The sequence below is a fragment of the Enhydra lutris genome, unplaced genomic scaffold, assembly GCF_002288905.1.
Source record: "Enhydra lutris kenyoni isolate GAN:26980312 unplaced genomic scaffold, ASM228890v2 scaffoldscaffold1, whole genome shotgun sequence".
NCBI lineage: Eukaryota > Metazoa > Chordata > Mammalia > Carnivora > Mustelidae > Enhydra > Enhydra lutris.
In genome coordinates, this window is record NW_019154085.1 from 82,043,588 (window position 1) to 82,070,044 (window position 26,457).

The window sequence follows — 26,457 nt, forward strand, 5'->3', positions numbered from 1 at the left end:
TACACACAGACGTTCCATAACCTAGTTCTGAAATTTAAAAAAATGTTCAAAGCTAAAATGTAAATTACCAATTCCATTTTACCCACCAATATTCAGTTTCTAATAACAGAAGCTGTATTTAAACAAAATATACAGCAAATGATTTGAATTAAAAATAACCAACTCTTTGGTAAAAGACTTCCTCGCTACTCAGTTATTCCCTGTGTCCACTAGTTTTGGGTTTTTTTTTTTTTTTTTTACAAACATATATAATGATTAAAGTGATGCCAGAGAACCACTCACCATGTGTGAGAAAATTAACGGGAGGAATATAGCTTTAATCATAGTATTTCAAATTATATTGAAAAAATAAAAGTCTAGCGGCAGCTGCCGGGCACTCCCAGCCTGATTCCTGACTGTGCCCTCAGCCCTTCACATCTGGCTCTGCTCCTCCCAGGCCCTCCTCTGCAATGACTGTTTGCCTAAGTGTCCCATTGTTTGCCCTTTTCCCATGCGTGACCCCAAAGGATCTACTTTGTATAATGTAGATCTTGGATCTACTGTGTATAATGTCCTCTGCGTGATTTCCCTGGGCTTCAGAGTTTTGTCTTCTAGACTTTCTCCTGCATCTCTGGTCTCTTTTTTTCCTATACTTTCCTTAACCTGAACGTTGATATTCTTCCATGTTCTGTTCTTGAACCTCTTCTCACTTAAGTGACTTCATTCAACCTCTGATGACATTATCTTCAGTCTGATACTCTCTCGCAAACTATAGAAGTAATCTCCAGCGATCTGCACATGGCCAGCAGCACCTCACACCTCATGTATCTCAAACAAATCAAATATCCCATTTGTCTTGTTGTGTTTCTATCTTAGGAAGGGACTTCCTGAGATGTGGCACCTCCATCCTGGACTAGGAAATTCAGAATCAGCTCAGAATTCTCTTCCCAAGCTCTTCTTCAAGTCCCCTGAAATATCTCCATTATCCTTTTAATCTTTCTGTTCCATTTTCCATTTTCCCAGTGTAGGACCTCATCATTGCCTATCTTCTTTGTCTCTGACTTCTCTCCTTTCTAATGCAGATGCTGGACAACCACCAGATATATTACTGGAACCAAGGTCGGATAATGCCTCTCACTGCCTATGAGAGCCTAAGTCCAACCCTACCTGTCGAGGAGCCTCGGCTGCCTACTGCCAGGTTTATTTAGCCTACTGGAGTGGCCAGTAGGTGGTCCACTGTTTTCTCCCTGCTTCTAAAGCTGTGTCAAGAGTGTAAGAGTAACTTTGCTTCACTGCTAAAGGAACCGATTACATTTATAACTCACATCTTGAAACTCAGCATTTCTTATTATTCAATATTCCCCTTGATCTAGGCCCAGACTACCTCATGATTGCTTGCTGGATATTTGAGACACGACGTTACAGGACACCTGGGTGGCTCAGTTGGTTGAGACATGACGTTACAGCTTTTGACCATTCTTCACAACAAAAAATTTCCCCCTATCTTCTGCTCCTGGAAACCTGTTCTGCAGGGTTCAATCTAAATGTGATGAATTCTGTGGAACCTTCCTTGATTTTCCTCCCAACCAGGTTCACAGACCTTCTTAGCTTCCTCATTTGGTATGTCTGGCTTTCCTACTAATCAGTTTCTCAACATGAGCACAATTGAAGTTTGTTTTTTGTTTGTTTGTTTTTACTGACTGATTTTTTTAAATTGGTGTTTTATTATTTTGAGATAATTATAGATTCACATGAGCTTGTAAGAAATAATACAGAGGGACCCCTTCACACACTTTTCCCCAAATGGCAACATAATGCAAAATTATGGTACGGTGTCACAATCAGGATGTTGACATTGATACAGTCAAGATACAGAACATTTCTATCTCCACAAGGATCACTCATGTCAACTTTTCATTCTCACATCCTCATCCCACCTTCCTCCCACCGCTCCTTAATCCTTGGCAACTACTAATCTGTGCTCCATTTCTATAACTTTGTCCTTTTAAGAATGTTGTATAAATGAACTCATACAGTATGTAAACTTTTAGGATTAGGCATATTCACTCAGCCTTATTCACTTGAAAGTTATCCAGATTGTTGTATCAACAGTTTGCTAATTTTTGTATTCCATGAGTAGTATTCCATGCCATGGATGTATCAAGGTTGGTTTAGCCATTCACCCATTGAAAGGGTATCTAGGTTTGGGATATTATTAGTAAAGCTGCAATCAACACTTGTATTAAGGCTTTTGTGTGAACATAGGTTTTCATTTCTCTGGGATAAATGTTCAGCAGTGGAATTACTAGGTTATATGGTACGTGCCTGTTTAGTTGTTTAAGGAACTGCCATACTATTTTCAAGAGTAGCTGTGCCATTTTATACTCCCACCAGCAATATATACATGGTGCAGTTTCTCCTAATTCTTACTGGCATTTGATGGTGTTCCTATTTTTCTTTTTTAAGTTTAGCCATTCTGATAGATGTACAGTGATATCTCATGTTTTTAATTTGCATTTTCCTGATGGCTAATGATGTTGAACATGTGCTTATTTGCCATCTATTTATCTTCCTTGGTGAAATATTTATTCATGTTTTTTGTCCTTTTCTTAATTATTTTGTTTTTTTTACTATTATATTTTGAGAATTCTTTATATATTTTAGTCTTAGTCCTTTGTCAGATATTTGATTAGTAAATATTGTATGTCAGTTTCTTGTTTGTCTTTTTGTCCTCTTTATAGGGTCTTATGTAGAACAAAGGTTTTTAATTTTGATAAAGTCCTGTTTACCACTTTTTCCTTTTATAGATCACACACTTCTTATAGCAAGTCTAAGAACTCTTTGCCTACCCCTAGATTTCAGAGATTTTCTCCTGTGTTTTTTTTCCTAAATGTCATGTAGTTTTATATTTGGCATTTAAGTCTGTGATTAATTTTGAGTTAACTTTTGTAAAGGTTATTATACTTAGGTTAAGGTTCATTTTTTGCTAATGGATGTCCAAATTCTCCAGGACATTTGTTGAACAGGCTCTTTCCTCTAGTGAATCAGATTTTATATCCTTGTCAAAAATAAGTTGGGCAAATTTTTGAGAGTCTCTTTCTGAGATCTCTGTTTGTTCTATTGATCTGTGTTGCTATCCCTCTGACGATACTACTGTCTTGATTTCTGTAACTATATGAGAAATCTTGAAAGAGGGTAGATTGGTTCCTCTCACTTTATTTTTTTATCAAAATTATTTTAGCTATTCTAGTTTCTTATCTTTCCGTATAAATTGTACAATAATCTTGTCTATAACTACAAACAATTTTGTTAGAATTTTGATAGGAATTTTGTAAAACCTGCATATAAGTTTGGAGAGAAATGACATCTTTACTATGTTGAGTTTTCAATTCATGAACATGGTATCTATTTACTTAAATTTTCTCTGAATTCTTTCATTAGCATTTATGATTTTAGCATACAAGTCTTGACGTGTTTTATTAGATTTACACTGAAGTATTTAATTCTTTTGAACAACTGTAAATGGTATATTTTTAAATCCAATGACCACATGTTAATTGATAGTATATATAAGTTGAATTTTGCCAAAATTGAATTTTATGTGTTAGTCTTAGTATCTTGTAATCTTGCTGAACTTATTAGTTCTAGGAGTTTTGTGTAGATTTGCTGGGATTTCCTACTTAGAAAATCATGTTGTCTGTGAGATGGGACAGTTTTATTTCTTCCTTTTCAATCTGCACACCTTTTATTTCTGTTTCTTGCTTTATTGCACTGGGTAGAACTTTCAGCATGATGTTGGATAAAAGTGGTGAAAGAGACATTCTTGCCTAGACCTTGATCTTACCAGAAAAGTATTTTGTCTTTCACTAGTAGGTATAATGTTTGCTACAGTTTTTTAAAATAAATATTCTTTATCAGGTTGAGGAAGTTTCTCACATGCTGTTTTTTCCTGAAAGTTTTTGAACATGAATGGTATTGAATTTTGCCAAATGCTTTTTCTGCCTCAGTTGATATTAACACGTGACTTTATTATCTTTAGCCTGTTAATACTGTGGATTATACTGATTGATTTTAAATATTGAACCAGCCCTGCATCCCTGAAATAAGTCACACTTGGTCAGGCTTATTTTTAAATATTGCTAAATTCTATTCGTTTAATATTATAGTAAGGATGTTTGAGACTATATTCATAAGGAATATTAGACTGCAGGTTTTTGTTGTTGTTATTGTTTTTGGTACTTAGTCTGGTTTTAGATTCAGGGTAATTATAGATTCTAGATAAACTGCACAACAGAGTACCTTAGATTAGGTGGCTTAAACAGCAGAAATTTATTTTCTCACAATTCTGGAGGCTGAAAGTCCAAGTTCAAGGTGTCAGCAGGGTTGATTTCTTCTGAGACCTCTCTCCTTGGCTCACAGATGGGCAACTTTCCATCTGTGAACATCTTTACATGTTCTTTCCTCTGTGTGTGTCTATGTCCTAATCTCCCCTTTATCACTGAACCTGACTTACCACTTTAAGGACCCTATCTTCAAACACAATCACATTCAGAAGTACTGGATGTTAGGACTTCACATGTGAATTTTGGGAGGACACAACTGAGCTGCCTATAACAGGATCTTTGGTGGAAGAGATAGTAACCAAATTATCATGTAAGTTACATGTCATGTAACTTACAGTCATGTAGTAAGACTGGGCTGTTGAAAATAATCAATTTCTTAATCAAGGTGCTGCTTCCATAATGTGTTCAATTTGTGGAAATTCATCACGCTGTTCACTATTCTGTATATGTTACATCTCAATTATAAGTTCAGTGAAATGGAAAGTGAAAGAAAAAAGAATCCAAGATAAAAGAAAATAGGCGTATGAAAAGAATGAGCTACAAACTGAGTCGCAGATAAGCTCCATTATTTAAAGTGTATCCCAATTAGAAATTATCACATGGTCTCTGATACCCAGACATCTGATTAATCTCTTGGCTTTCCTGGTCCTATCAATCACTTTCCACAGACCCCTAAAAGACACTCTTTTCTTTTCTTGCCCCAAGTAAAAAATTCTTCAAGGCAGAAATTAAAAATAAATGAATACTTACTAACTTCACTGAGTCATAACTGTCCTCCTTTACCCTACAGTTGACACCACCTGAAGAAACTGCCGAACAGATACTTTCCTGGTTTTTGTTTTTGTCTTGTCTTAAAAAAAAAAAAAAAAAAAAATCATCCATACCTCCTAAGGACAGGTGACTTGTTAAGTTGAGGAAACTCTTTTTTAAGGCAAATCACTGAAATTTAGAAAGCTATGTGCTTATTACCAGGCAAAAGGCAAAAAATGTGGTTGGGAAGGTATGTCAAAGTAATGAGGATAAAGAGGACCTTCCTGTGAACAGTAGTTAAAATAAAAGTGATAAGAAAGAAGCATCAAACAGATGCTTCCTATCTGAGGCAATTATGTTAATAGAAAATACTTGGGCTAAACCACTGTGAAATGGAGCAGGTTAGATGAATCCAGGGTGTCAAAAGAAAACCCATCTTGTTTAGGCTATTAGAATGTGGGTTAAAAATTACTGGAAAAGTTCTAATTAAAGAATAGATCTGGGAATTAAAATGTCAGCTGAAATGAACTAGCTTGTACCTTCTTACCAAAAAACAATAAAATAAAATTACAATAGCCAGATGGAACTAAAACAATAGAAATCCATGTGGAAGCATCAATGAGCTACCAAGGCAGATAGGATTTGAAGAGCGAGACCAGTGAAATGAACCACACGTTGAGTTGGGCCTGACATTCTACACCTGTTCTCCCCTCAAGGCACTTATGGACTCCAAAGTTGCACACGCAGAAGCTGAGAAACCAAGCAGAAAACACTGCGAAGGGGTAGAGAAGCTACACAGAACCTTGGTTACTCTCAAGGGAACTGGGAGGCATGAACAGAAAATCAGAGGCAGCAGGGTAGCCAGGAGAGAAGGGAAATGCAGAGAAGTTAGGCTGCAGTCTGAGTACAGAATTCTAAGGCTGGCGGTATTTACTTTCAGTGCCATAAAATATCATTCCATTAACTTCGAACTTCTACTGTTTCTGTCAACACTAAGCATTGGCAGGGTTGTGCAGCAGCTGGCACTCTTAGGCACCGATGGGGAGAGCATACATTGGTCCAGTCAGTCTGGAAAACTGCCACACAGAATCCGGTAAGGCCAAAGCACACACACCACGTGCCCAGCAACCCCCAACCCGGGCTAGACCTAGCAGAAATGAAGACATACATGTGCCAAAACGCATGTACAAGAATGCTCACGACAGTCAAAACCTGGAAACAATCCAAAAGTCCATCAAGAGTGGAATGGATGGGGGCGCCTGGGTGGCTTAGTGGGTTAAAGCCCCTGCCTTCGGCTCAGGTCATAATCCCAGGGTCCTGGGATCGAGCCCCACATCGGGCTCTCTGCTCTGCAGGGAGCCTGCTTCCCCTCCTTCTCTCTCTGCCTGCCTCTCTGCCTACTTGTGATCTCTGTCTGTCAAATAAATAAATAAAAATATTAAAAAAAAAAAAGAGTGGAATGGATGAGTTTCAGTACATACACATCCATGAGACTAACTCTGTGGCTCAAATACATGGATGAGAGTCATATAGATTGTATGTATGTATTTCTCTCACATAGAAAATGTGACAAAGACAGGAATACATTCTGTGATTCCACTTATATACAGCTCAGTGATAGTAGTCACAATTGTGTTACCTCCGGGAGATGGGATGTAGTGACTGGGAGACCCTAGTGGCCTTCTGAAGTTCTGTTACTTAACATGGGTGACAGACACACAGCCTGTTCACTTGGTAAAATTTCAAAGAGCTCAGCACCTGTGATCTATACACTTTCTGGCATGGATGTTACACTTTAATTTTAAAATTTCTACTTTAAAAAAAGGAAGTCTAAGACTTCCATTTAGCAATATGACAAGATAGGTTGCCTAAACACCACTTCATTACACAGAAGCCAGGAATGTCGGATAACATAGCCAATACCATCTGCAGACATACAAATGAACTCTGCTGAACTTAAGAGAAATTCTAAGGGCCAACGCTCGGTTCTGAGTTCTCTACCCAGGATAGAGGTGGGGGCTGGGAGATGTTAATAGATAGGCCATAAGAAGATGTGAAGCCTGGGGTCGTGATGGGGTTTAGAGCTAGAATAAAGACCCCTTTAGAATGGTAGAAACCTTAAAGGGCTATATCCTAACATTGCCTAAAAAAGAAAAAAAGAATCCACCATAGGTGAAGTAACACAGAAAGGCTGTCTATCTCAGCCTGGATTCCATCTGAAAGAAGTCAATGATAAAGAAGTCTTTCCTGGGCACCTGGGTGGCTCAGTGGGTTAAAGCCTCTGCCTTCAGCTCAGGTCATGGTCTCAGGGTCCTGGGATCGAGCCCCATATCGGGCTCTCTGTTCAGCGGGGAGCCTGCTTCCCCCTTTCTCTCTGCCTGCCTCTCTGCCTACTTGTGATCTCTCTCTGTCAAATAAATAAAGTCTTTAAAAAAAAGTCTTTCCTGAAAATTTGTAACCATGGAGCTTGTCTTCAGTTATGCTGGGGACCACAGGTATATTTCCTGCTTACACCAGGTAATGCATATAAAAGAGTCACTCAGTGTCATGCCCAGCTTTTTCTTCACTTCCACAGAAAAACCATGAGCAGCGTAGAAGCTTGCCCCTAAAGGATATGTGTTCCTCCATCTCAATATTTCTGATTTTGCATTGGTGGTAATTTCAAGTAAAGATTTCACCTTAAAGGGAGGCATTGGCTCTTCATATTCAAGAAGAAACCTAAGGGCCTTTGGTGCTTAGACATCCTCTAAAGAATGTGCCTTTTTGAAAACAGTCATGTTTTTGATTTGACATTCAATTCCATAGACTCTTAATAAACACCAAGAGAGCCCCTCTCTCAAAGAGTTTTTAACCTTGCACACAGGCAAAACCTTTGGATCTGAATGCATACCATTAACTCTTGTTTTCTTTCGCCAGTTCCTTTAACTGGTCCCTCATATAATATGGTTTCAAGATTCTTTCCAACTCTAGTTATTGCCCAGGAAGTGCTCAGAAACCAAAGACTAAACAGAAGCCAGCCAAGGAGGGCTCTTAAATTCTCCTGTATGGTAGCAGGAATCTGTTAGAGCCAGAGGCAATAACAAACTGACAGAGAAGAAAATCCTTACACAACACGCATGTCAAAGGTAAGAGTGATAGGGAACCTGAGTTAGCTAGAGGTCACTGGCTGATGCCACCATTGCCCGACAGAGTGATTCTAGTTAGGACAAGGCTTTCTTGATGCTTATTTTTGCCAAATGATGATTCATAACAAGTCTGCTTAATTACGAGCAAGCTTACCTCAACTGCTAAAATACAATAGTCTCTGTGTATATCCATTTGACTGAGTTCGGTTTTCAAAAATTCTTGAAACCCAGGTGGTCCCCTAAGCCATTTGGAATGGGGGGTTTGTTCCATTGAGATAAGATTAAATACTTACATGATATGGTTTTTTTCACTTTCAACAAGTTATTTTCACATCATGTGATAATTAAAACCTAGCTAAACATGCGATGAAACAAACAAAAACCCAGGAATATCACAGAAAGCCAGGATGTTCTTCCATGGCGCTACTGGCCATCCCTGACTAAGCCTCTTGGTAGTCCTTCAGCTGCTTCCAACTAATAATCAACAGAAAAAATAAGTCCAGGGTTAGTCAGTTGTTTTTAGTCGTTAGACACAACTCAGATTTTAATTTAAGAATTATGACGCTGTTTCCATCGTGAGAAAAATTTGGAGAAAACCCAGGAGGAAAGAGAATGGCTCCTGGGAAGTGGGGTTGGTCAAGAAGGAAGCTAAGTGTGGCTCCGTCTCTTCTCCGGTTACAGCTTCAGTCTCTACTCCTTCCCTGAAAGGGTCAAGGCCCCACAAAAATAATCAAGCTGCGTTTCTTTGGTCCTACTATTCTCCAACATGAACTAGTTTCTCTGCCCAGTTTCGGTCTCTTGCTGTCCAGTGAGCACACCTGGGAATCCCCTCTCCACACCTTTGCTATGAGTGACTTTCCAGAAGCTTCGCCCTCCTCCACATTGCACTTAGGCTGCCCACTTGCAGGCTTTCGCCTCTTCCTGGTCCACAGGGCAGTCCCTAGCCACCTCAGCCTCCAAATAGCAGTTGTTCCCAGGAGCTCTCAGAGCACTGAATGCCATGCTTCACTTGGCAACTTGCTTTTGTCCTGATATTTTTGACATTTGATGCATTCAGATCTGATCTCCCCAGCTAACTGGGTGCTCCCGGAAAGAAGAAACCAGATTCTTATCTTTCACTGGCTAATCCCCTAAAAAGCCTGGCAGGGTGGTTCTGTGTCATGAACTCAGGGCATCACTTTCCACTTATCCTTATAAATTTAAGGACAAAAAGATAAAAGTGGGAGGAAAGAAGGGAAAAAGAAATTGTGTGAACACTGCGATTCTCTCCGATATCTGTACATTGGAAGAATAGATTCTGACCTTTGAAGAAAGCATCAAAAGGGATTGTTCTCCTTCCTGAGAGGAATTCAAGCAGAGTGCTACCGGTCACCTGTTTTTCCTTTGTGGCAGGGATATACTTACCCACCATCAGACTCGGACTGGGCCTCTGTGAAATCTGGCCCAGCTCACAATCCCTCCTTGTCCTCTGCATTCTCTCTGCTAGAGCAATGCTGAGAAAGCACCCCCACGTGTCCTGTGGTACATCTGACTCGTGGCAACTGTTTCAAAAGCTAACCTGCCAGCTTTGTCCCTGCTGGAACCATCCCAAAGGTTATTGGCTACACAAGCAAACCATCCTGTTTTTGTCCAGAGTCACTGTTTACAGTGGGTCTCAAATTTTGCTACCTAGTAGAATGACCTGGGGCAATTTCAAAAATCCTTGCGCTCAGCCACACCCCACACCATTTAAATATGAATCCCTGAGATCGAACCCAGGCCTCAGTGTTTTAAAATCTCCCTCTGTGATTTCAATGTGCCACGGAGCTTGAGAAGCAGCCTACCCAAATGTAGGGGTGATGTTAGAAAAACACTGGCTTAGTCCAAAATAAGCACGTGACTGCAGAAGGCACTGCAGACAGAACTTTTTAGCTCTGATTACCAGGATGGTGGGATATCTAGCTTGTGATTAAGCTAATCTTCAGCATCTCCATGCTTTTCTCTTCCCTACAGTCATTTGGGACTCCATTAGCATCTCTACGTAAAAGTAAACAAGAGGAACTTGGTTGGAAATGACAACAGTACATTTCACTTTCTGTTAGTGGGGAGAGGAGCTCCCAGTGGTTCTTGCCCCTGACTGTTCATTAGTATCACCTATGGTATTTGAATCTACCAGTGCAGCGCCCCCATCTCAGGGATGCTGGCTCAAGTTCTGTAAAACTTGTATTTCTTTTCGTGTGGTCTCCAGCCCAGCAGCATCTGTATCACCTGGGAATTGTTTAGAAATGCAAATTCTCAGCCCCCATCACAGACTTACTGAATCAGGAATGGGGCATGGGTGGGCACAGAAATCTATGTTTTAATAAGCCCTCCAGGGGATGCTGATCATGATAGAGTTTGAAGACCACTGGCCTAGGGAGGACACAGGTTCCAGTGATTTTGAAGAGATCCACAGGTGTTTCTACTGGGCAGCTTAGGTGAAAGTTGATAGGTTAAATAGTACTGTCTTACACAGCGGGCACCTGTGTCTTAATTTCATTTTCTACCTTCTCCTGATGTCCAGTCCTCCATGGGAGAAAGAGGGCCTTTCCCTAGGGTTAGCGTGAGAACTCCTGCATCATGTTAAAAAATAATAGATTTGGTGTTGGTGTATTCAGTCATTTTAACAACTGGATTAAGTCTCAGCGAAACCCATCTAACTTCTCAAACATTTGTCAATAAAATGCTCTGTTCTCATCATCTCCCCATCAAACGTACTTTCCTCCAAAATTAAAACAGCCAATTAATAGTGACTCCATAGTCAAATATAACTGTCTTTTTTATTCAAGAGAATAAAAGAGATATGAATGTGAATGTGAAGCCTCTACTTCATTTTGAAATGGGCCTCTGGGTCAAAATTTCATGCTTTAATTGGGCATCCATCTCATCCTTCAAAAAGAACTTAATAGTTTAAAAAGCTCAGGTTTTTTTGTGCAATGATGGCATTTAGAATTCTAGCTTTCATACACTCTCAGGATAGGTGCCTCTGGCAAGATATGTAATAAATGGGATCTTTATAATGAACATCAATTCATACTTTACATAAAAGAAGTTACTATGCAATGACTAATGCTTCAAAGAGTGGCCAACAGGCTGGTTGTTCTCTTCTTGTCCTGCATTTGGCTCAGCCTGGGGGTGGGAAGGATCTCTTACCTCTTCTGGCACTCCAGTGATGCTTCATGAGAAAGGGGACAAGCCTATGATTAGTTTTTGTCTCTAAAAGCCTCTGATGATAAGTTGATGAGGAAAGATCTACTAATAGCCTTAGACAAGAGAAGTGGTTGAAATTGCAAGCATGCCTCTATCTATACGTCAAAGTCAGCAAGGCTGTTCACTCATGGGCAGCTTGGGGCACCCCAGTCTGTGTACTGAGAGTTTACCTCGAGGACAGTAGATGTCTGGAGCCCATCGGTTGCACTCGTAATTGTCTGCTGCCTTTTCACAGGTGAAACACTTAAATCCACCAGGATATGGTGTGGCTAGAAAAAGGATCAAGAAAAATGATTAAGTTTTTCTTAGACTGAGTACGGAATCCTGAAACTAGACATTTTTATTTTTCAAAAAGTATTCTCAAAACAGCCTGCCTGGCAGTTTCTTAAAAAAACTAAGCATGTAACTACCATTACTCAGCAATTGCACTCTTGGGCATTTATCTCTGAGAAATGAAAACTAATATTCACACAACACCCATATGAAAATGTTCACAGCAACTTCGATTGTGATCGCCGAAAACTGGAAACAATTCAGATGTCCTTCAATGAATGCATGGTTAAACACACGGTGGTACCTCCATATTATGGAATACTAGCAATAAGAGTGAACTATTAATACATTCGACAACTTGGATGAATTTCCAGGGAATTTTGCAAAGTGAAAAAAAAAATTCCCAAAGGTTATATACTGTATGATTCCATTTATAGAACATTTTAAAAATGCCAGCATTTTAGAAAAGGAGGAAAGATTGGTGATTGCCAGGAGTTAGGGATGGGAGTGGTTGGGGCCAGGGTGAGAGGAAGCTAGAGGGGAGGCCAACAGGAGGAAATCTTGTGCTACTGAAACTGTTCAGTGTCTTGACTTGGTGGCGGACACACAAAGTTACACATGTGAGAAAACTGTGCAGAATGAAATACACACACATACACCTGAACACAAATAAAATTGGGGAAATCTGAATAAGACAGGTGGCTTGATTATATCAATGTTAATGACCTGGTTGTGATTTTATTCTATAGTTTTTCAAAATGTTACCATTGGGGGAAAGTGAGTGAAGTGAACATGGGATCTCCCTGTGTTACTTCTTAGAACTCTTATAAATGTACAATTATCCCCCCAAAAATTCCAATTAAAAATAGCCGCTCTAAAATAAGTCAATCAGAAAAAGACAATTATCATATGATCTCTCTGATAGGAGGAAGTTGAGAGGCAACGTGGGGGGTTTGGGGGGGTAGGAAAAGAATAAATGAAACAAGATGGGATTGGGAGGGAGAAAAACCATAAAAGACTCTTAATCTCACAAAACAAACTGAGGGTTGTCCATGAGAGGGCGGTAGGGAGAGAGTGGTGGGGTTATGGACATTGGGGAGGCTATGTGCTATGGTGAGTGCTGTGAAGGGTGTAAACCTGGCGATTCACAGACCTGTACCCCTGGGGCTAATAATATATTATATGTTAATAAAAAAATTTTTTTAAAAGCTAGCTGCTCTAGATTTCCAATGATTCACTCTTCTGTTTCAATTACATAGACATGTCAATATGTATATATAAATAATAGGTTGAATCATTAAAAATTTCTTTAGGTTTGACCATTTTTGAACTATAAAACTGGCCATTGGTTCAATCTGATATTTTCATCTAGTTGACTTGACATGTTTAAGAATCACTAGAGATGGACAGGGTGCCGGGGAGGCTCAGTAGGTTAAGCGACTGCCTTCAGCTCAGGTCATGATCCCAGAGTTCTGAGATCAGTCCTGCATCAGGCTCCCTACTCAGCGGGGAGTCTGCTTCTCTCTCTCTCTCTTTCTCTCTCTACCTCTGCCCCTTGCCACCACTCATTCTCTTTGTCTCTATCAAATAAATTCTTATAAAAAAAAAAAAAAGAACCCTTAGAGATGGTAAATATCAGCTAAGAAAAAAGTCTTCTTTACTAAAATCTATGCTGTGCAGAGGTGACGCTCCCAAGGGCTGTCTCGGCCCATTTCCAGCATCCATGGGGCAGCCTGCTGAGGTCACCTGGTGGATGTGGAGCCACTAAAGGCCTCTAGCTCAAACCTGAGGAATGGGTGATTCCAGGAAGCCTTTCCTAGCCCTTCCTCTCCCCTCCCCCTTGAACTGCCCCCTCCTACCTTCTGAAGAGACTGTCCTCTGGGTACGAGTATCTCTGCCTTCACTTAGCTCACTCAGGCAGTGAAGTGCCTGGTGAGAGTCACGCTGCAGACTGTACCCTGCACACGAAGAGCCCAGCGGACATCTAAGGACGAGCCTCCCCAGTGTCAGGGTGCCCGGAACGCCAGGGTGTCTCTGTCCTTTTCACTGATGTGCTTTAACTTGCTGCTTATCAACTCAGAGTTTTGCCTTGCGTAAACAGAACTTTTGCATTTTTTTTTTTTAATTTGTAAAATTACCTCACCTCTTTGAAAACTACAGACGCTCAAACAGTTCATCTGCAGGACCAACTGTTCTCCCTCGCAGATGGCTGAGCCTGCGTATCCCCCTGGTGGAAATCATCATCTCAGGGTAAATTGCTTTGCCCACATGGAACCAATTAAGTATGTTATCAAAAATAAATGAAGGAGGAGGCAGCAGCTTAAGGCCAAAATTATGGGCCAGCTTTAACTTTGATTTTCACCTTGCGTGGAATGGCTGCCATCCTTGTACTTGCCTGCCACATGTCACGGAGCTGACTGACACTATCCAAGAACCTGACGGGATCCAAACTCACAACTGTCTAAAAAAGACAAGGAACTGGGCCTCTTTAGAAGCTAACTACATTCCTTCAGGTAGTTGGTGACTCAAATTCCAAAACAATGATTCTGAGTTCGTGAACTACTTTACAACGGACAGCCGCACCTCACCATGGAAATTTCACCACGGGGAGACACACTCTCCCCATCGTACAGTTATGATAAAACAGAAGTACACTATTTTGTAAAACTACACACAAATAATGTTTATCTCCACATCTTGCCGTCTAGATAGGTGAGTTACTTGAATTGAAAGATGCCACTTAGGTAAGTACATGCCCGAAGAATTTAAAACAAACAGGTTCTTTTTTTTTTTTAAGATTTTATTTATTTCTTTGAGAGAGAGAGCGTGCATGAGTGGAGAGAGGAATAGAGGGAGAGGGAGAACCAGATACTCTGGCTGAGCAGGGAGCCCCACGCAGGGCTCAATCCCAGAACCCTGAGATCATGACCGGCACTGAAGGCAGCCGCTTATCCAACTGAGCCACCCAGGCTCCCTGACAAACAGGTTCTTAAATTCCAAAGCCACTCCATATTCTTACGGACACTCAAATTAGCTTATTTTGACATAAACTGTTATGAGAAAACCCATACCTAGTATTTTAGGAAATTGTCCTATTGGGTACATGGAAAAACTAGCTTCACTATCAATTTAAAAATGTGTAATCTATAAGTCAGTTTAAAAGAAGAACTTTAAGAGGCACCTGGGTGGCTCAGTTAAGCATCTGCCTTCAGCTCAGGTCATGATCCCAGGGTCCTGGGATGGAGCTCCCCATCGGGTTCCCTGCTCAGCGGGGAGCCTACTTCTCCCTCACCACTCCCCCTGCTTGTGTTCCCTCTTTCTCTGTGTTTCTCTCTCTGTGTCAAATAAATAAATAAAATCTTTTTTTAAAAAAGTATTTAAAAAAAATAAGAACTTTGGGACGCCTGGGTGGCTCAGTTGGTTAAGCAGCTGCCTTCGGCTCAGGTCATGATCCCAGCGTCCTGGGATCGAGTTCCACATAGGGCTCCTTGCTCATCAGGGAGCCTGCTTCTCCCTCTGCCTCTGCCTGCCATTCTGTCTGCCTGTGCTTGCTCTCTCTCTCTCTCTCTCTCTCTGACAAATAAATAAATAAAATCTTTAAAAAAAAATTAAAAAAAATAAAAAAAAAGAAGAACTTTAAAACAGCTTGTAAAATTTGAGGAATTATCAAAGTAAGTGTTTTGGGGGGGAAAGATGTAAATGATTTGTCACAGAAAAGTATTTCTCAAAAAATTATCATCATATGCACCTAGGTTTATGACTGCAAGCTAGCCGTTCCCCTTCAAACTGCATGATTAATTCACGAGAGCATCCAATTTTATCTGTCACTACAGCCAGTAAAACTTTTCACTGGAATGTTGGATTAGTTATTCCTGGAAACTTTCCCATCAAAGAGATAAATTAAGAACTCTGAATGAAGATTAGTGATCGAGCCACTGCAAGAATAAAGTTATTGAGAACCTCGCACTAATAAGTTGTAGTGTTCCCAAATCTGGATTATTTAATAGACTCTTCAAAATGACCTTTTGTAAGACTAGTGACATATGACATTAAATACTAAGTTATTAGGAATAACTTACACAAGGAGGTCTGGACTCTGAAGTTAACCCAGAGTGTATCAAAATCTAAATGGGAATATGAGCTAACACACTATGGTAGCAAAAGGACGCTTTGTTTCACATCATTTATCTCTGGACGTGTTTATCAGCACATACCACTGACGATTAACTAAATGATCTCCTTTTCAGCGAGTTTTACTTTTAAATCTGCAAGTTCATTTCTGTGTGTGTCTCAACCACTAATGTTTGCTTATAGGAACTTGTGTTTGCATCTTGGTTGGTAGTACTGATCAGTGAATAATCAAACTCTTTTCAGTGACAAATCTTTTCAAAGGGCTTCCATTTTTTAAGTGGCACAATGCCAAGTAAACGGTTAAATTCTTCCCTCTGGAAATATTTAACCCAAACTAAGGTCTACAGATGAGCAACTGTCTCCAGTAACTTGCTAACTGATACTACATCTGATAAAGAAGTTCTTTTTTTAAAAGGAAGGAAAAAGATTCCTAAGAGATGTGTTATTTTCTTCTTTGTTACTTCAAAGCATTGCAGGGCAAGTAGAGTTTCAAATCGTTGTGGGCTCAGCTGTGAATGAATCTAATTTGGCTCTTGATCACAGAGTTAATAAGCTTAGTATTCTGTATTTCAGGGCATAAGTCCTTGGTCCCTCAAGAGTAGGTGATTGTAAAGAAAAAAAGAAACGTCAACGTGCCTAGTTACTTCCTGTAATTTAATCTGTCCATTAGAGTCCCATGGTCAGATGTGGTTCAACTGATTATAATACATTCGTAAGGCAATGGAAGAGATTTCATCTTTGTTTCCATCTCTTGGAACTTTTGCCTGGACAAAGGCCTTCAGTTATCAAAACTGTGGTGAGAAGAGAATCTTGTTGTAAGAGGCATGCTGCTACAAAATGCATCCAAACTTGTGTTATTCTTGCCAAATCAATTCCCATTGTTTTTGGAAACTGGATGCAAACTTAAAATTTCTAGAACTCTAATAAATCGATCTTCCTTCTGAGTCCATCTAGCCACAAAATTTTGCCAGTATCACTTGAAGACTATGAACATATTTCTGACAGAAATGCATTTTCTGGTACCTTTCTTGAGAGTGCCCTTACTCCCTAAGACCTACATAGCATAGAATTATGAAGAAACTTGGTTGGCTCACTATCTGGGCATAAACAAGCCCCCTTCAGAGATACAACTTTTTGTTCCATGTGATTAAGACTCAGAATATGCAACCAGAGGGGAAACTGGATTTCTCAGGAAAGGTTTCTATTATGAGTAAAGAAATAGAGGCCAAGAACAGGTTGCAACCACTTAAGATGTTAACTCTTCTGACATCTGGAACCCAAATAAGTCACTCCATTTCTCTGAATGCTAACTCCTGTTTTGAAGGTTTTATTGGTCTTTGGTATCTTAATCATTGGGTGGGAAGAAATTCAACATTTTTTAAATGAAAAAGAAAAGAAAAGCATACAAATTATAAAAAAGAATGTTATTGAGGACAGTGCCTCAAGTTTGAAAGCCATAAAGTTGATTTTTTTCCTCAAAGGTTAGAAACTTCAAAAATTAGGGAACCAGGGGGTGCCTGGCTAGTTCAGCTGGTAGACCATGCAATTCTTGATCTCAGGGCTGCAAGTTCTAGCCCCACACTGGGTTTAGAGATTATTCAAAAATAAAATCTTTAAAAACAAACAAACAGAAAACAGAAAAATTAGAGAACCAGAGATCAAAGGAGATTAGTCATGGGATGCTGAACTTTCCCCACCAGGGTTTCAATCTCACCCCACTTGTGATCTCTGAGGGCTGTTCACAGCCCATGGGAAATGAGTTTGTTTGCCCGGTGCAGGAAATTCATGTGTCTTCTCAACATCTCTGGTATCACTGATTTCTCCTTGGATAGGTTCTGAGCGGTATCTAACATTGATGGAATCTGGCTCACTCGCTGAACCCAGGAAAGCTGTTTGTGCCTCCATCTACAAAGTGAGGCGATTATATTAATAATTCAAAGTCAAAATAATCCCACTCTTCCCTCTATTTTTTATGCTCTATGTTCTACAGATACCGGCTTATTTGTAGAGAGATCACTCTATCTAAACCTGGTCGAGTGGGTACTGCTCAGGGGCAGAGGAACATGACCTTTTAAAAAACCAAAGTGTAAAAACAAGCAAACAAACATCAAAAACTTCTGAAATGGTGCAGAGAATTGTGAAGTGGGAACTGTTGGCAGTAACTTCAATCCAGCAAGAATTTTTACTTTCTGTGACCAGTCGCAGAGACTCTGAGAACTCAACTCAGAGCTGTTGGTAAATCATTGATGTATAATATAGCTTAGAAATGACATTTTCTAGCCTCCATACCTGAAGATCAAATCAGAAAACGCTACCAATTCTTTCTATATGGGGAATTCTTTTCTCTTAAGACTTATTTATTTTAGAGAAAGAGAGAGCATGATTCGGGGGAGGGGCAGAGGGAGTGAATCTGAAGCAGACTCCATGTTGAGCACGGAGCCCAACATGGGGCTCAATCCTGTGACCCTGAGATCAAGGGCTGAGCCGAAACCAGGAATTGGCTGCTCAACCGACTGAGCCACTCTGGCACCTCACTATGGTGAATTCTTTCTAATCAGGCCATGGCCTTATTTACCTAAAACAGGCCACATGAGCGGAACTTTCTCGCCAACTTCCAGAGAGCGGGAGTGATTGCATCTCTGGCCTGGCAGAGCTCATCCTTCAGAGATCCCATTCTGAAATGGCCTTTTCAGATAGGGGTCCACTCAGCCCAGGCACTGACCCACCACAGCACTGGCACAGGAGTGGTGTGTGTGTTTTATTCTTGCACACTTAAATCCAACCCCCTTGGTTTTCCTCCCCACCCTGTGTGGACAATGACAGCCTCAGGGGAGGCCTATTTTTTGGCCTAGTGACGACTGAGTCTATCACTGATGCGAACAAAGAATCCCATAGAAACCAAAGGTTTTAGCAATCACAACCGAGACTGAAATCTAGGTTTTTGTTCACCAAGTCTAATAAAAAAGCATGGCTCTTTGGGGAAAAGAACAAAATGCAATCCTAGAAAACACAGCAAGTATCCAAGCACCTTCTTTTCATGATTATAAAAATCAACAGTCCTGCAAAAACAAGGAGCCAGATAATCTTTCCACACAATTAACCAGTAGGCACCAGCCTTTACTGGTGAGAATGTACAAAAGCATTAAGTCCAGGAACTATCTGCTGCCTGTAAAACGTATATTTGGAATTCAAAAATTAGAGTGACATATTTTCAGCAACCTCAGTTGACCACCTAAGCCAATTACCACAACATCATAAGCAATGAACATCCAAATGCCTACTATATATGTGCCTAGTATCTTATGGCTATTCTTTCTAGTCCACAAAATAATGCAACAGGGTGTGTATTATCTTATCCATTCTAGAAATGTAGAACTCAACACTTAACAAGATGCCTCTACCATTCATTGAGCATTTACTCTAAGTGCTTTGCACACTTTCCTTTATTTAGCCTTCACAAAATTAGGGAATTTATTGTAAGCCAGAAGGCTACAAAGCAGTTGAACTAGACACTCACCCAAGATCCAAGCCCTTGTGCATTCCACGGAACACCTCTCATCTAAAGCACAACACAGACACATTAAATACTGTAACTGTGTGGAGCTGAAGGAGTCCGTGTGTCTGCCTCCACTTGGGCTATCGAGATCCTCAAAGCAAGAACTATGTTTTATTTGCCTTAATACCTCCCATGCCTATCACAGTGCTTGACACATAGTAGACACTCAAAAAATGTTTGCTGAACAGAACATTTCCGAAGAGTTACATACCTCAGGGCCAATGCTAATGGTCAAAATATACCCAATAGACCCAGCTCTCACCTCCACAGGGGCCATGCAGAATACAACTCAAACAGATATAAAAGAGAGAAGATAAATACAGAGACAGAGCCCAAAAGAGGAAGTAAAACTGCTGTGTTTTCCCCAAGTGTGATCCTCAGAACACCACCAGTAACAGGAGCAGCTGAAATTCTTGCTGAAAGCAAAAATTCATGAGTACAGTCCCAGATATGTGCAATCAGACACACCGGGGAAGGTATCTGGGCACCGACATTATTATGCACTCCCTAGATGATTCTTGAACACAGGAAACCAAAAGGGATAGGCAATAGGAAGTTGTGGGAGGCCAATCACGCTGAAATGGAGAATCAGATGCACAGACAGGAAGACCAGTTATTATCTTGCCTACAAAGGACTGATCTTTGACAAACACCTCCGTCCTGGGACATGCCGGTTCACTTTGATAACTGATTTGAGAGCTGGCATGAGTTAAAGGGAAAGGTGTTCAGAATCAGAGCGACTGTTCTGGGAACAGAGAAAAGAAGCCTTAACGATTTGCCTAGAAATAAAAAACAAACACCCTATAAAAAGGGGAGGGTAAAACATACAACATCTTTGGGAGCACCTGTACCCCCCAATTAAGTCAGCCAGTGTTTCTCCTGCAGAAGGCTGGGGACAGAAGGCTGAGTTCTCCTGTCCATTTATCAACTCACATCTTATTCAAAGTAAAATGACATTTCTGCTGCAAAGAGAACAGAGTCTTACTTGAAGGATGGAGGTAGACAATGTCTTTCACTGTGAAGTCTCTTGACTGGGTGGCTTTCAGACAATCTGCCAGCAGGCTCAGGAGCAGGAGCCAGGCCAGGGCAGGGCCAGGTTCCATGGCAGACTGAGGCGTCACTCATACAGAGGGCCTGGGAGCCAGAACTTGGGACCACCGGAGGGAATTCGCACCTGAAATATGAAGCAAGACTCATCTCAGTGTCCAACTCCAGGAAACCATGGGAGACTTGGCAGAGGTCCTGTGCTGGGAGGATGGACTCGGGGCAGACAGGGAGCCAAAGGCACCGGGAAGTGGGTAGACATGGAGAGAAAGAGTGTACACAGTAATTTTAGAGCACTTAGAACGGTCCAGTCCCAAGCTATTCTTAATCAAGTAGCTAAAGCTCCATGGGTTGGAGTCTCTTCTCATACACAGCAGAGATGGTATCAAGAGAGATTGGATTTTAATGAAATCCAGGTACTTTTGCCAGGAGGCCAGGGGATGTCTGCCAGAATGCAACAATGAGCAAGTCGGGTACAAGAGTTCAAGAGCATTTCCTTGATAATGGTGAAGGCCAGGTATGAGAGTGCAGCCTTCCTGAGTCATGGTGCCCAAAAAAACCTATACAGTGTAGACTTTCAGATTTGGGAAAAAAAGAAAGAGAGAGAGGAAGAAGGAAAGAAAGAAAGACAGACGGAGGAAGGGAGGAAAGGGAAAGGGAGGGAAGGGGAGGGGAAGAGAGGGGAGGGGTGGGGAGGGGAGGGAAGGAGGAAGAAAGAAAGAAATGAATGTAGGCAACTTAGCCTCTCCCAAAACAAAAAGGATCTTTGCAGTTCAAAATCTCCTTTACATAACTAACAGTATTGGCTGGGTGCTGTTGAAGCCCTTTCCACATGTCAATTAATTCCCCCAACAACTCTATGAGGTAGCACTATTACCATTCCATTTGAGTAAACTGAAGTCCAGCAAATAAGGAGAGGAGCTGGTTCAAACCAAGACAGTCTGGCCACTGAATCCACATTTGTAAATGCTAGGTGTTACTCTGTTCTTCCAAAGACTGATTTAAAGTGTATCACCTTGGGGCGCCTGGGTGGCTCAGTGGGTTAAAGCCTCTGCCTTCAGCTCAGGTCATGACCCCAGGATCCTGGGATTGAGCCCCGCATTGGGCTCTCTGGGCAGCGGGGAGCCTGTTTCCCCTTCTCTCTCTCTCTGCCTGCCTCTCTGCCTACTTGTGATCTCTGTCTGTCAAATAAATAAATAAAATCTTAAAAAAAAAAAAGTGTATCAACTTAAACTGATAAAATGAGGTAAAAGTATCACCGTAGCACTAATAGCCAATCATCATTGTTTCCTTCATTCTGGTTCTCTCCTTTTCAATTAAAATCCAGAGCAGTAAAATCTTTTACTAGGGTTGAACTGTCCAGCTCACTAAGAATGTGGATATGTATCTTAATTTATACGTGCTATTTGCTTGCCATCTTACTGCTTTCCCATAGAATCTGTTCCTCATGTTCTACTCTTTTGCAAATACCATCATTCTATTGCCCACACAAGGGGTCACATTAGATAGTCACTTTATTTTAAACTGGCAGAAAAAAACTCCAGTTGGACATTTTGTTTACAAATTTTAATATGAATATTCAATGAGATTTTTTTAAATCATGGCAAAATAATTTTATAATTATTAGTTAATTAATAGTATATTTAATTTTATAAATTAATGTGATTAATTTATAATTATAAAATTATTTTCAAAATAAATAGATCAAGAGTAAATAGATTACAAAACAAAATCGATAGAGAAAATCAATATGAATGGATCAGATATTAATATTTATGACAGCAGGATAGAAAGTATAAAAATGAATACAGAAGATAGAACACTCTAAGGAGCTCAGAAATACACACAAATATTGACATGATATAAATAATTTTTCAAAATTATAGAACAGGAAAATATTAACTGAATAGTATTCTGATTACTTAATTAAGAACTGGAAAGATTAAGCAAAGCCAAACAATGTACAATACACTGCAATTAACTCCAGATAGACTGATGCATTCATTATTTTTTAAAAATAGACAAACTATTAGGAAATAAGAGTGGAATTCTTATCACCCGGTAGCAGCTTGCTGATGCCAGCCTGGCCAATTTCATGCTCACTCCCCATCTTCTGTTTACATTTGGTTCCCCAGGCAAATGTGCATTCGAGAAGGGAATGAGCTGCTTGTTCCCTTAACAAGTGTGACTGCCAGGCCCTGTACTAGGCACTTGTTTAAAAACTATGATGAGGAAACAGACCAATATTAAAGATATTTTTCATTTGCCAGGGGACAGAGAGAAACATGATCTCATCTTCAGTGAATGCAGTGGTGCTATGTTTTACACACAGCTGAGGAAGGACTCTGCCCTGCTTCCGCAGCCCCCAGCCCCTCACAGTCTGCAACCCTGCCCAGGGTGAGAGGGATGGTGAGGAAAGCCATCTGGTTTTCTTTTGATACAACCTAACATTAAATATCAACTAGCTGTCAACCGAAGTTCTTTGTAATGTGAAATTCACTGTCAGCACCAATACTTCCCATGCACCAAACAATCCAAGGGGCATGGTTTTATCAAAGCCTCTGTGAACCACGGTATTTCTTCCAGTTACCAATCTAAAGAGCTCCCTCTGCACGGTACTTGCACTAAGCAGTCCACGTTATTTAATGTCCCCTGAAATTAAACATCCCCAGCCTTCATTGCATAGCACGTGTGTACTACTATATGTAAGTAATGGACAGAGATAATGGCTAGATGCCTGGATTTGAAACCTTGCTCCAACACTTTTTTTTGTTATGCAAATTTGAGCCAGTTACTTAACCACTCTGTGCCTCAGTTTTCTCATCTGCAAAAGAGGATCATAATACTTCCTATCTCAAAAGTTTATTATGAGAATGATGTGAGGTAACAGAGTGAAGCACTAAGAACAGTGTCTGTCGCATAGGAAATACTGTATAATATTTCCCAATATTTTTACTACTATCATTTTGTTCAAAATATAGTTTTAGAGTCAATATAGTTTTCTAAGTCAGGGTAACTATGATGTAAATGTTGTGTTCTAAGTGAAAGTGAATATGGTGCCATGAAAATGAATATGGTGCCATGAATCCAGGTCCAACACACAGCTCCCTTTCCTTAAATCAGAAAAAATATAACAATTTCTAGAACTACTGGAAATCCACACATTTTGACCCCAACAGCTAGCCCATGGCTAGCCAGGCAGGGGTAAATCAGGAGGGGCACAGGGAGGGGGTACCTCCTGCCACTGCCATTTTCATGTTGCAGAGGCTCCTGCAGACCTGGGTGACTTCCTGCCATCCTTAGGCAATGAAGCAAACAGATGGCTGATGCCCATCCACACTCTCTCCATGTCATCCCCAACCTATCCTGGAAGGCCTATGCTCCATCTCCATTACCTTTATATATCCACGTACTATTTACATAACGGCTTTACAAAATCCGTTAGATTTTACTTATGAAGAAGATGTTGAGAGAGCACAGGTCATGAGCACACCATCTTATATCCCTCTGAAGCCGCATGTCTCCGTAGATGTTTCCTCACACATGTGTTTAATGTACAGTTTCTGAATTCTTAAAGTAGCTAAAACTATAAGACTCCAACACATTTTACTCATGAAATTGTTTCTTCTTTAGAAAAAAGGAAATATGAAAAAAAAAGAAAAAAGGAAATATGTATTTCCTAGGCTTATATATAATTAGAAGAAGGACTGAAAGGTTAGATACCAAAATGGTTTAGGATTTCTGATAATTTCTTTTTAAGATTTTTATTTATTTATTTGACAGATCACAAGTAGGCAGAGAGGCAGGCAGAGCGGGAGCGGGGGAGGGGAAGCAGGCTCCCTGCCGAGCAGGAAGCCCGATGGGGGGCTCAATCCCAGAACCCTGAGATCATGACCTGAGCTGAAGGCAGAGGCTTAACCCACTGAGCCACCCAGGCGTCCAGGATTCCTGATAATTTTAAAGTTCCTCTTTTTGCTTCCCTTGTAGGCTCAAAAAGAACCCAGCCCTTTGTCCAGAACTTCTCCAGCACTCCTCCAGAACTCTTGTATAATTAGCAGCCATTCCCAATGCCCTTCTCTCCCTAACACCTGCAACCACTGATCTACTTCCTGTCTCTGTGGATTTGCCTATTGGGAACATTTTGTGTCAACAGAATCATACAACATATAGCCTCCTGTGTCTGGCTTCTTTCAGTTGGTATAACATTTTTAAGAGTCATCCATGTGGTAGCATGGATGGGTATAGCTTTCCTTTTTGCAGCTGAGTAATACTTCATGATATGGATATAACACATTTCTTTATTCATTCATTGGGTGACGAACATTTGGGTGGCTTCCACTTTTTGACTACTGGGAATAATGCTGCTGTAACATTCATGTTCAACTTTTGTGTGAATATAGGTCTTCAGTTTTCTTGGATATACACCTAAGAGTGGGACTGCTGGGTTTCAGGGTAACTCTGAGTTTAACTTTTTGAGGAACTGCTGAAGTTTTCCACTGTGGCTGCACCACACTACATTCTCATCGGCAAAATACCAGTGTTCCAATTTCTCCACATCCTTACCAATCCTTATTTTGATTAATTTTTTGAATTATACCTGAGTGAGCATGAAGTGGTATCTCATTATGATTTTGTTTTGCATTTCCCAAGTGATATGATGCTGAACATCTTTTCATGTATTTACTGACCATTTGTAGATCTTCTTGGGCGTGACATCAATTCAAATCCTTTGCTCATTTTTTAATGGGTTACTGTCTTTTTATTGTTGAGTTTTAAGAGTTCTTTCTATATTCTGGATTCTGGATACTTTTCAGATAAATGATTTGCAAATATCTTCTCCCTTTCTCTGTGTTGACTTTTCACTTTCTTGATGGTGTCCTTCAACATAAAAAATTTTTAATTTTGATGCAGCCCACACATTGCTTTTTATAAATCTATATTTTGTTTCCCTTACATAAGTCAGGCCCAACATAGCACTAAAAAAAAAAAAAAATTCTGCATACAGTGCACTGTAAAAGAGTTTGTTTACTTTATAGGAGCCAGGGCTATATTTTCCACCTCTCTTTCCCATAAGAAAAACAGAATGGGCAGAACTATTTATTAATATCACCACCAATTGCTTACATTCTTGCAATAAGTCATGAAAAGCTACTCACTCTATTAGTATATTCTAGGAACTAAAATATGAAAGATGAGTTACACGCATTCACAATTAGTCTAACCATTACTGAAATACAGGCTCTGCTGACAGGGATGTATCTTTCCTGTACAGATTCTCAGCAGGCAATGAAGCTTTAATCCCTAAGCCTCCCAGATATGATGCTGGACATGCTTGGATAATATTAAGGGTCTTTTTTAGGACTTTGACACTTTTCTCTGGAGTCCACTGTGCCTTTGGACTGTCCTAGACATTTAGAAAAGATGTTGCGTTTCCATTTTATATGCCGCTATTTGAACACGCACTGAGGACCCCATCCCTGACTACAGTTCTCTTTATGAAGAAGTACACTCTCATTTTCACAGCTCTGTGACCTTTCATTTGTTATTTATGAGCTTTTGCAAATCTAATACCACTCTGACAGATTTAATTTGTGCTCTAAATTACCTTTGCATGAGTTACTCAACTGCCGGTTTTATTCCGAAGGATTACTTGCTACATTCTGAAACAGAAAAAAAAAAAAAAAATTAGTTTGAGATCTATTTGACTTCTTCCACTTGGGAGAAAGTTGAAAAGAGTTGTATTCTGATTTTTTACTCCGTGGTAACACTTGGCATAGAGGAGGATTTCCAATACTGGTCAGGGAGGCAAAGTGATCGACCCATAACCCAGGTCAAGTTTTACAAATCCACACCCCAATTGCTATTTCATATAGAGTCCATAAAATAAGATACTCCCAACTCCTTAAACTGTCACTAAGACAATTAAGCACTTCTGGAAGCCACATTGACTGAGGTTACCAGTTACCAAATGACCACACCTCAGTACTAAATCAATATACAATGATGAAGTAGAGAATTAACACAAATC

The 26,457-nt window shown here is 40.2% G+C and overlaps 1 protein-coding gene across 1 annotated transcript in view; it reads right to left on the minus strand.

The window, feature by feature from the left end:
• LOC111145771 (LY6/PLAUR domain containing 6) overlaps positions 1 to 26,090 on the minus strand; it is a 31,782-nt gene extending 5,692 nt beyond the window's left edge. The window contains exons 1-3 of the mRNA XM_022500966.1: positions 26,035 to 26,090; positions 20,371 to 20,559; positions 11,596 to 11,694 (exon numbers count right to left, since the gene is read on the minus strand). Coding sequence (XP_022356674.1) covers positions 11,596 to 11,694; positions 20,371 to 20,488 — 217 coding nt within the window. The 5' untranslated portion in view covers positions 20,489 to 20,559; positions 26,035 to 26,090. The remainder of the gene's footprint in view (positions 1 to 11,595; positions 11,695 to 20,370; positions 20,560 to 26,034) is intronic.
• Positions 26,091 to 26,457: the final 367 nt, after the last annotated feature.